Source organism: Leguminivora glycinivorella, chromosome 21, assembly GCF_023078275.1.
Source record: "Leguminivora glycinivorella isolate SPB_JAAS2020 chromosome 21, LegGlyc_1.1, whole genome shotgun sequence".
Lineage (NCBI taxonomy): Eukaryota > Metazoa > Arthropoda > Insecta > Lepidoptera > Tortricidae > Leguminivora > Leguminivora glycinivorella.
This window is the reverse complement of record NC_062991.1, coordinates 13,893,085-13,905,289: the sequence shown is the minus strand read 5'-3', so window position 1 is coordinate 13,905,289 and position 12,205 is coordinate 13,893,085. Positions and strand designations below refer to the sequence as shown.

At 41.2% G+C, this 12,205-nt stretch overlaps 1 protein-coding gene across 1 annotated transcript in view; it reads left to right on the top strand.

Moving 5' to 3' along the window:
- LOC125237399 (vinculin) overlaps positions 1 to 12,205 on the top strand; it is a 90,584-nt gene that overhangs the window by 63,501 nt on the left and 14,878 nt on the right. Inside the window, 4 exon segments of the mRNA XM_048144438.1 lie at positions 2,381 to 2,517; positions 3,759 to 3,889; positions 4,859 to 5,007; positions 7,222 to 7,301. Of these exon segments, the coding sequence (XP_048000395.1) occupies positions 2,381 to 2,517; positions 3,759 to 3,889; positions 4,859 to 5,007; positions 7,222 to 7,301 (497 nt within the window).

Genomic DNA, 12,205 nt, shown 5'->3' with positions numbered 1-12,205 from the left:
GACAAAGTTGGCAAAAAGGATCGATCTTAAAACTAATTTTAAACCACCTTGTTCGACGACCGAAAAAAAGTTTGATTTACTTTTCTTCTTTAAATTTATAATAAAATACACATGTACTTACGCAGTGTAAATAAAATTCATAGCTTAAAATTAATCTTGCACCACATATAAACTTTCATTTTTTTATTTCCTTAGAAGTAAAATTTTTGAAAGTCGCTTATTACGTCAAGTATACAATATACACGTAGCTTAATGTAGAAAATTCAAGTTTTTAGCTTTTATAGACCCGGAATATTTCAATTCTACTAATGCTCATATCGAAACTTTAAGTCGGTCTGGCGGATGGTTGGGTCCATCCGATTGGTCTGGCTGCTTACAAACGGTCTGGTTACAGGTCCCTGCGTATCATATACCAAAATCAGGCTTGAGAAAATGAGGTAAGTTAGAGTCGTTTTTTGCCAACTTTGTCGCGTCTGGTAAAAGTTATATTTATAATAAAATACACATGTACTTACGCAGTGTAAATAAAATTCATAGCTTAAAATTAATCTTGCACCACATATAAACTTTCATTTTTTTATTTCCTTAGAAGTAAAATTTTTGAAAGCCGCTTATTACGTCAAGTATACAATATACACGTAGATTAATGTAGAAAATTCAAGTTTTTAGCTTTTATAGACCCGGAATATTTCAATTCTACTAATGTTCATATCGAAACTTTAAGTCGGTCTGGCGGATGGTTGGGTCCATCCGATTGGTCTGGCTGCTTACAAACGGTCTAGTTACAGGTCCCTGCGTATCATATATCAAAATCAGGCTTGAGAAAATGAGGTAAGTTAGAGTCGTTTTTTGCCAACTTTGTCGCGTCTGGTAAAAGTTATATTTATAATAAAATACACATGTACTTACGCAGTGTAAATAAAATTCATAGCTTAAAATTAATCTTGCACCACATATAAACTTTCATTTTTTATTTCCTTAGAAGTAAAATTTTTGAAAGTCGCTTATTACGTCAAGTATACAATATACACGTAGCTTAATGTAGAAAATTCAAGTTTTTAGCTTTTATAGACCCGGAATATTTCAATTCTACTAATGCTCATATCGAAACTTTAAGTCGGTCTGGCGGATGGTTGGGTCCATCCGATTGGTCTGGCTGCTTACAAACGGTCTAGTTATAGGTCCCTGCGTATCATATATCAAAATCAGGCTTGAGAAAATGAGGTAAGTTAGAGTCGTTTTTTGCCAACTTTGTCGCGTCTGGTAAAAGTTATGGCCGGCGGAAACGGTCTGGCATTGATGATAACCAATTTCTAACAACGTGCTCTAACACATATATAAAAATCAGCCTTGAGAATTTAAGGAAAGTAAGCACTTTTTTTTTTCACCTTCATCACTTGATAGCAAAAAATTGGCCGATGGGCCGAACTAGAAAATATGCACACATTAAACGCCGATGTGAACTCTACATTGTCCCAAAGTTTCATCCTTGAGAATTTGAGGAAGGTCTGGCGGGCCTGGGCTCTTGATCTATTACGCCCACTACCATGTGAACTTGAAGTGGAAAATGTCAAAAAATTACATGTAAACAAACATTATATTTTAACGATTTTTCGTTAATTTTAAATAAATCGAATAACAAGAGCTACTATTTCAAGTGTAATTTAGGTAGATAGATTATAAAGACATGGATATAATACCAAAAATCAGTTGCCAAAGTCATTACTCACGGTATAAACTTCCAACCCCAGACTACAGAAAGAGTCAATAAATTGGTGCTGGCAGGGCATATAAGGAATCTTGAAGAACATAGGAGTAATGGTACAAGTTCTTCGAGCTAGTGACATGGTATTCGCTAAACCTCCGTCCCGTTAATGCCATATAAAACCAATCTAAACGTAAGTTGCTAGTCATGTCCGCGGCCGTAGAAATATCCGACACGGGCCTATTCCCAGGCTAGGCCTATCTTTAAGCATAATCTTTTACGGTAGGAAAAATACTAACAGCGTATTGAACAATATTAGGTAAACAAAGCTTAAATATAATTTATTATAATGTTTTGTTTTGACATGTCACTTACGTTTTCTTTTCACCGTAGCTATCCATTTAGTTCTTTGATCCAATTTCCAGTGTGCTCTAAGAAACGCATAGAACGTGCAACGACTATTTATGCCACTATTTTTACAATTAACAACGAAACAACATTGATGCCCCATATCAAACATTACATTATTAGATGACAACCACAATCAGTGTCGATTTTGACCACCGCAAGCACTGCGATCGCTTTGCTTACCCCCTCCATGCACTTCGCACGAAGCCAATAGGAAGGTAGACATTATCTTTATGACATAAGTAAACAGCCCTCATTTCTTTACAGATAGCGGACGGTCTTCAAGGGCGCGAGAAAGCAGAGATTCTTCAACTGTGCTCGGATGTACAACGTCTATCGGACAAGTTGGCGGACTTGTGCGCCAGCGGCCGAGGGGATTCTGAAGAGGCCCGTGCGATTACTAGGTAAAATCAAATGTGGCGAGTCCTTTGCGTGCGTGAGGGCCTATAGCACTAGTCTAGGGTTGCAAAAAAACGTTTTTTTTTCTGGCTTGAAAAAAAAACATGAAAAAAAACCATAAAATAAACTGTTTTTTTTCTGGAGTATGTTTTTTTTTCTAAAGTACGAAATCTCAAAATTTGCAAAGTAGTTAATACTTTTATACGGTTTTTTAGACTTAATGTTAACTATTAAACGAATTTAATCAAATAACTTTAATTTCTGGTCTTATAAAAGTAACATTTACGAAATTTGTAGTTGGTAGTTATCACTATTTACTGTTGGCAACACCACCGCCTCTCCACGCTACACGCAGCATCGGGAATTCCCCAAAAAACGTTTGTATACTGAATGTTAATTGAATTAAAATGTACTATCAGCTGCAAAAGTGGATGGCGAATTTATCAATGAATTCATTCATAATTTCTCCATGCACTTTTGCAGCTGATAGTACGTTATTGTTATTGAAACACGTTACAACTCACGAAAAACCGTAATTGTCGTACTATTTGTTAATCTGAAAAAAAACCATATTCAGAAAAAAAACCATGGTGCTCGGTTTTTTTTCATGTTTTTTTTCACAATTCTGAAAAAAAAAACATTTGGTTTTTTTTCTATTTACAACCCTACACTAGTCTCACAAAAAGCGAGTAAGCGATGAGCTTTCAGTGATAGAAAAGAACAAAATATAGTCGCGCCCGTGTAAATAAAAGAGAGAGCGAGCGATTTATAGTTGCGGCGAACTATAACTCGCTCGCGCTATCATCGCTCCACCTTTATTTACACGGAAGCGAATATCTTTTGTTCGTTTCATCGATAGCTCATCGCTTCGGCTTCAAATGATTTGTTTGTCTTAACTTAACTACACGTACACTATCATATGTTCATAGATGTATGATCATAGGTCTGTTTGCCTCCCTTTTACTCCGTGGATAAAAAGGACGGCATGTTGCCTATGATCAGATTTCCATGATAATCATACGATAGTGGACTATCGGTCTTAATCATAGAATTTCTAAATACCAAAGACATATGTAACTCCGTATCCATCAAGCTAAGAATTTGGGCCAAATTGTCAAATCTCTCGTTCTAAAGTTTTAAGCCTGTGTCGAGAGATGGCAGTCTTTGAATTGTGTTTACACATTTTACTTTGACAGTAACTCTCTATAACACTCGATCCTCTTTGTAAATAATTGGAATATTTTAGGGAACTGACAGACAAACTGCACGCCTTGCAGCGTGGCATGGACCGCGCGTGCGTCAACCGCGTGGTTGAGGATTTCATTGACGTCGCCGCGCCGCTGCGTCACTTCACTGAGGCCGTCAACGCACCCGAAGGTAAGCTTGCACTAGCAGACAAAACAAAGATAAAAAAGTATAATACATACTTTATAAATGGGAAAGTGTGTGTCTGTTTGTCCGTCTTTCACGGCAAAACGGAGCGACGAATTGTCGTGATTTTTTAAGTGGAGATAGTTGAAGGAATGGAGAGTGACATAGGATACTTTTTGTCTATTTCCAACGCGAGCGAAGCCGCGGCAAAGGCTAGTAAATAATAATTTTTCACTAATTCGCCAGTCGCTTTTCGGTGAAGTTTTGCTTCTTGAGACCGAACTAATCCCAATAAGGCCTAAATACTCTTCGCGTTAGAAGGTCAGACGCCAGGCGCTTTCTTTAAAAACTAGTGCCTACACCAAATCTTGGGATTAGTTGTCAAAGCGGATCCCCCTCATTCATGAGACAACGCAAAAAGATAAGATAAGATAATCTTTATTGGTAACATACAGGTATACGTCAATACAGTATTATTAGGTACAAGTTGTGGTACAGCAAACAATACAGTACAAAGGAGGATAAGTAATTTTCCACTTTTAAATTTATTCTAAGCATAGAGTGTGCCTTTATACTCTTTAGTTTTCAACATAAGTTCCTCTCTTTTAAACTATGACTGGCTTAACAGTCTCTCTTTTTCACTTGTCTGTACATGTACTAGTCTGACATAGATATGGTAAGATTTGTGCTTCAAAAACAGTGCAATGGTATTGGACCTAGTAAACCACCCTGTGGCACTCCATAGCGAATATCTTCATAGAAACTGATCATCTTGTATCTGTTATATTTTTGCACATTGTATTCTTTTAGAAAGGAAATATTGTATACTGTTTAGCGTATCTTCTTTTAATAAAATTACGTATTCTGCTACATTCAGGATGCATTACCAAGTCAAACCCTTTACTTAGATCTAAAAGTTCTCAATACCAACCCGTCTTCTATTGAAAATTTATATCATTTAAATTTCTATACTAGGTACTCCCAACCGCGAAGCCAACTTCCACGATAAGGCTGCGGCTCTACAGGCGTTCAGCCAGCGGGCGGCCGCTACAGCCCACATGGTGGCCGCTAACTCGCACCACAACAAGCGGCTAGCGGACCAGCTCGCGCACCACGCTAGAGAGGTAACTACACTGAAGGGAGGGGGAAGCAAGGCGGCCTACAGGCGTTCAGCCACGAGCGGCCGCTACAGCCCACATGGTGGCCGCTAACTCGCACCACAACAAGCGGCTAGCGGACCAGCTCGCGCACCACGCTAGAGAGGTAACTACACTGAGGGGAGAGGTAGACAAGGCGGCTTACAGGCGTTCAGCCACGAGCGGCCGCTACAGCCCACATGGTGACCGCTAACTCGCACCACAACAAGCTCGCCACCCACGCTAGAGAGGTACTGAGATACTGAGGGGAGGGGGAGACATGGTGGCCTACAGGCGTTCAGCCATCGAGCGGCCGTTACAGCCCACACGGTGGCCGCTAAGTCGAACAAGCTCGCGGACCAATTCGCCATCCATACTAGAGAGGTAACTGCACTGAGGGGAAGGGGAAGCAAGGCGGCCTACAGGCGTTCAGCCACGAGCGGCCGCTACAGCCCACATGGTGGCCGCTAGCTCGCACCACAAGCGGCTCGCGGACCACCTCGTCACCCACGCTAGAGAGGTACACGCCTAAAGGAGGGGAGACAAGGCGGCCTACAGGCGTTCAGCCACGAGCGGCCGCTACAGCCCACATGGTGGCCGCTAGCTCGCACCACAAGCGGCTCGCGGACCACCTCGTCACCCACGCTAGAGAGGTACACGCCTAAAGGGAGGGGAGACAAGGCGGCCTACAGGCGTTCAGCCACGAGCGGCCGCTACAGCCCACATGGTGGCCGCTAACTCGCACCACAAGCGGCTCGCGGACCACCTCGTCACCCACGCTAGAGAGGTACACGCCTAAAGGGAGGGGAGACAAGGCGGCCTACAGGCGTTCAGCCACGAGCGGCCGCTACAGCCCACATGGTGGCCGCTAGCTCGCACCACAAGCGGCTCGCGGACCACCTCGTCACCCACGCTAGAGAGGTACACGCCTAAAGGGGGGGAGACAAGGCGGCCTACAGGCGTTCAGCCACGAGCGGCCGCTACAGCCCACATGGTGGCCGCTAGCTCGCACCACAAGCGGCTCGCGGACCACCTCGTCACCCACGCTAGAGAGGTACACGCCTAAAGGGAGGGAGACAAGGCGGCCTACAGGCGTTCAGCCACGAGCGGCCGCTACAGCCCACATGGTGGCCGCTAGCTCGCACCACAAGCGGCTCGCGGACCACCTCGTCACCCACGCTAGAGAGGTACACGCCTAAAGGGGGGAGACAAGGCGGCCTACAGGCGTTCAGCCACGAGCGGCCGCTACAGCCCACATGGTGGCCGCTAGCTCGCACCACAAGCGGCTCGCGGACCACCTCGTCACCCACGCTAGAGAGGTACACGCCTAAAGGGAGGGGAGACAAGGCGGCCTACAGGCGTTCAGCCACGAGCGGCCGCTACAGCCCACATGGTGGCCGCTAGCTCGCACCACAAGCGGCTCGCGGACCACCTCGTCACCCACGCTAGAGAGGTACACGCCTAAAGGGAGGGGAGACAAGGCGGCCTACAGGCGTTCAGCCACGAGCGGCCGCTACAGCCCACATGGTGGCCGCTAACTCGCACCACAAGCGGCTCGCGGACCACCTCGTCACCCACGCTAGAGAGGTACACGCCTAAAGGGAGGGGAGACAAGGCGGCCTACAGGCGTTCAGCCACGAGCGGCCGCTACAGCCCACATGGTGGCCGCTAGCTCGCACCACAAGCGGCTCGCGGACCACCTCGTCACCCACGCTAGAGAGGTACACGCCTAAAGGGAGGGGAGACAAGGCGGCCTACAGGCGTTCAGCCACGAGCGGCCGCTACAGCCCACATGGTGGCCGCTAGCTCGCACCACAAGCGGCTCGCGGACCACCTCGTCACCCACGCTAGAGAGGTACACGCCTAAAGGGAGGGGAGACAAGGCGGCCTACAGGCGTTCAGCCACGAGCGGCCGCTACAGCCCACATGGTGGCCGCTAGCTCGCACCACAAGCGGCTCGCGGACCACCTCGTCACCCACGCTAGAGAGGTACACGCCTAAAGGGAGGGGAGACAAGGCGGCCTACAGGCGTTCAGCCACGAGCGGCCGCTACAGCCCACATGGTGGCCGCTAACTCGCACCACAAGCGGCTCGCGGACCAGCTCGCCACCCACGCTAGAGAGGTAACTATACTAAGGGGAGGGGTAGACAAGGCGGCCTATAGGCGTTCACATAATAACTTGTTTTTTTTTGTCTGTTTAGGTTGAAAAGCTGTCTCCCCAACTGGTGGCAGCCGGCAAGATCAGACTCAACTATCCCGAGAGTAAGGTATGCTAACAACAGTCATATTCTGAAATAAATATCATAGTCATAACCCGCTCATATAACCCGGCAACTTTTCAAGGGTGAACAGGCATCTTCTGGGTGAGCTCATTCCATCGTAGGCCACGTTTTTGCCTTAGGCTAGTTACTTAAAATGTAATCTTTTTACAAGCTTTTATTTACTTTTAGTAGAGCGGCGAGAGGGTCTCGGGAAAAGTTGATGTGACTGGAAAGTATACTGCTGACCAGAGATGGGCAAAATGTAATCGACTAACGATTAACGATTAAAATTACAAGATTTAATTGCGACTGACGATTGAAAACCACGAATGATCAATCTTAGTTGTATAGAGCGCGACTAATTTAGTTGCAACTAAATTAGTTGCCGATTGATTTCGGACAACTAAATTTTGTAATCGACTAATTAGTTAGACTTATTTCTCGCAACTAATGTTGACAGACTGATTAGGACATCTTAACGAATGTTTAAACATATCATCATGTATTACCTACTTAAGATATTTTAACCATTTCTAAGGAGTTAGATCGGTGTTCTAACTATTATTTTGCTACTACAATCACTTTGAAATTGGATTAAATTTCTCTATCTAAGGGTAAATAAAAAATGGGTACTTTGTTTGTGCATTAGTAAAATAACATTAAAAAAACACAATAAAAGTACCCGGTTGACTGGTATACATTTCCAAAAAAAAATTGTTTGATTTATTTTTTGAATAATTCTACAACCGTAAGAGTTAAGTCGCTAGTTTTTTAGAGCAATTCATTGTATTTGACCTAAGGAACCTTCCCTTAAAATTAACGGAATTCAATAAAAACATCGTGAAATTCGTTGTTGCCATTATATAAATTTTAATGTAGAATGCTGCAAGGAAGATGAACAATAATTAACGCTGAGAGTTCTTTATATTACAAAGAGGTTTAAATATTTTAATGACAACAAAATAGTGCGCGTAGATAATAGATAAACAATATGCAGATGTTTGATTCAATAGAACGTCTTATTTTTAGAAGATGCGTCGGCCCTTGCACCAAAATGAAATTATTTCCAGGTAAGTAGGATTAGTCATTTAGCCCAATGTTTTGTCACCACGTGCCACTAAAAAGAGTTTTACTATCGACAGAGACAGCAAAATACTGGTAATTTCTACGTCTAAGATTTACTCAGTATCGTATAATTCAAAGTATTAACATTGCAATAACATACTTAATTGTTTTGTTTGCTACTTGTGAACACTGCAGTTTTTCGCTATTTTTCGTTACCGATATATCGTTATAATATTGCATTGTCATTCAAGCATTACAAATTAAACGTGTATACGTAATTTTAGCTCAATCGGTCGAATGTATCGACTTCAAAATAATCCACAAAATTCCACCCAAACCAACATAGTTACAACATACGAGTACCTCCAATGTTATATACATACCTACTTCATCATCCTCCATACGTTATCCCGGCATTTGCCACGGCTCATGGGAGCCTGGGGTCCGCTTTGACAACTAATCCCAAGATTTGGCGTAGGCACTAGTTTTTACGAAAGCGACTGCCATCTGACCTTCCAACCCGAAGGGTAAACTAGGCCTTATTGGAATTAGTCCGGTTTCCTCACGATGTTTTCCTTCACCGAAAAGCGATATATACATATATACATACCTACTTGTAGTTACAAATAAGATATAAATGCAAAAACGGTCGACTGTGTAGTTTTAACGATTTATTCGTGGAATTTAGTCGATTGAAACTAAAACTAATTTAGTTGTTAGTCGAACATTCCCACAACTAATTTAATCGCAACTAAATCAATCGCGATTGAATAATGACGATTGATATTTTTAGTCGATTGATTAGTTAACTAAAAAATCAATCGATTGATGCCCATCTCTGCTGCTGACAAGTGGTATCGTTGTGATCGGTACACTTTACTGAGTACGAAATAATGACTTGTCACTTTCTCAGACTGTGGGGGGGTTAACTATGACGTCACAAAGATCGCGGTCCCGGGTTTAATTTTTTTGCCAATTTGTCTAGAACCCCTTATCCAATTTTGAAAAATGAGGTGTCGATTGAAAGCGTATAACATGCTGATTAAGATTTATTATATGTGAAAAGTATAGTTTTGTTAGTTATTTTTTAATTAACAATAATGCAAAAAATACGTTTTTTTTACTCTCTTTTTTGATTTTTGTGACTCAAAAAGGCAATGAAAACGGCCACTTAGCTAAAAATATGTTATATAAATCATTTAACTACATTATTAAGCTATCTGTTGCTTTTTGAATTTCTACGGTCGGATAATAAATGAGCAAACTACAACCACATACCTGTAGGCGGGGAGTACCGCTTGACACGCGTTCCCATACATTCGGCGTCTACCAAATTACACCTCGCGCAAAATTCGTTTCAAGCAGATATACCTCTAATCTTATTCATCGTAACCTATCAATATTGATATCATTTGAAAGCACAATTAAAGTACTTTAAAAAACAATGTCAATCATTTTTTTTAAATCAATAATCGCCAGTCTGTGGTGGTTACAAAGGAAAAAGTGGGTATGCAATTTGACTGGTTTCCTAGGTTTGATACCCTAGACGAGTTTAAAAGGGGAGGTAAAGGTGACATATGGGTTTTTCTCTGGCCTAAAAGCTACACAGAGGGTCAGGGAGAAAAACTAGGGTTTAAGTTTAGTTTTAAGTTATTTTTTTCCTTTATTTGTTGATTTTATTGTGTTAAATTTTTTGTAATTTTATCAAGGATACACGTTGGTTTCTTTTGCTAAAAGTTGCCTTTTTTATGAGAAATGTTATGAATTTTATGGCTTTTTCCGATAGAGACTAAAATTAACTTTCAAATAAGGCCACATAGTCATACTTTTACTTATATAATATTAAGGGTATGACTATGTATCAGTAGGCCACATAGTCATACTTTTACTTATATAATATTAAGGGTATGACTATGTATCAGTATGACTATGTGGCCTTATTTGAAAGTTAATTTTAGTCTCTATCGGAAAATGCCATGAAATTCATAACATTTCTCATAAAAAAGGGAATTTTCAGCAAAAGAAACCAATGTGTATCCTTGATAAAATTACAAAAAAATTAAACACAATAAAATCAACAAATAAAAGAAAAAATAACTTAAAACTAAACTTAAACCCTAGTTTTTTTCTCCCCTGACCCTCTGTATAGCTTTTAGGCCAGAGAACAACCCATATGTCACCTTTACCTCCCCTTTTAAACTCGTCTAGGGTATCAAACCTAGGAAACCAGTCAAATTGCATACCCACTTTTTTCCTTTGTAACCACCACAGACTGGCGATTATTGATTTTATGAAAATGATTGACATTGTTTCTTAAAGTACTTTAATTGTACTTTCAAATGATACCAATATTGATAGGTTACGATGAATAAGATTAGAGGTATATCTGCTTGAAACGAATTTTGCGCGAGGTGTAATTTGGTAGACGCCGAATGTATGGGAACGCGTGTCAAGCGGTACTCCCCGCCTACAGGTATGTGGTTGTAGTTTGCTTATTTATTATCCAATCGTAGAAATTTAAAAAGCAACAGATAGCTTAATAATGTAGTTAAATGATTTATATAACATATTTTTTAGCTAAGTGGCCGTTTTCATTGCCTTTTTGAGTCACAAAAATCAAAAAAGAGAGTAAAAAAAAGTATTTTTTGCATTATTGTTAATTAAAAAATAACTAACAAAACTATACTTTTCACTTATAAGAAATCTTAATCAGCATGTTATACGCTTTCAATCGACACCTCATTTTTCAAAATTGGATAAGGGGTTCTAGACAAATTGGCAAAAAATTGAAACCCGGGACCGCGATCTTTGTGACGTCATAGTTAACCCCCCCACAGTCTGAGAAAGTGACAAGTCATTATTTCGTACTCAGTAAAGTCTATAGATCACAACGATACCACTTGTCAGCAGTATACTCTCCAGTCACATCAACTTCAAAACTAGACGACTTTTTTCAATTCCGCCGCCTTACTATTTTACCTGTCCCGATGTTTGTATTTAATCAAATCTCGCAAGTAGAGATGCACCGAATATTCGGTTACTATTCGGTATCCGGCCTATTCGGCCCTTATTTTAATATTCGGCCGGATACCGGACAGTGACGTACTATCCGGCCGGATACCGGATGTGCTATTTTTGATTAAATGATTTTGGAGTAAACAAATGAAATGAAAAAAACCGGCCAAGTGCGAGTCGGACTCGCGCACCGAGGGTTCCGTACAAACCTAAGGTTTTCGGAATTTTTCCTTTATGTGTGCTATAAAACGTTGCTTCATGCCAAATTTCAAGATTCTAGGTCGACTGGAAGTACCCTTTAGGTTTTGATTCCCTTGCGAGTTTCAAAATATGCAGCTTAAATTGCTGTTTCTTTTGATTGCGTTGACATAGAAGTTTGATTTTGTTACAGCTTAAAGGTATTATAGACCTGAGTATTTGGTATGAATTTCAATTTAATACCTCTACACGTTTATGAGGAAATGGGTAGTAAGGTTAAAATTATTAAAAAAAAATATATTATGTGATGTAACTAAAAATTTATGGTTTTCGTAATTTTTCCTTTATCTATGCTATAAGACGTTGCTTCGTACCAAATTTCAAGATTCTGAGTTCACGGGAAGCACCCTGTAGGTTTTGATTCCCTTGCAAGTGTCGAAAATTTGCGGCATAAACGGCTGTATCTTTTGATTGCGTTGGCTTAGAAGTTTGATTTTTTCACAGCTTCAAGGGACAGTAGACCTGAGTAATTGATATAAATTTCAGCTTCATACCTCCACGCGTTCCTGAGAAAAAGGGTCTTGACAGACGGACGGACAGACGGACAACAAAGTGATCCTATAAGGGTTCCGTTTTTTCCTTTTGA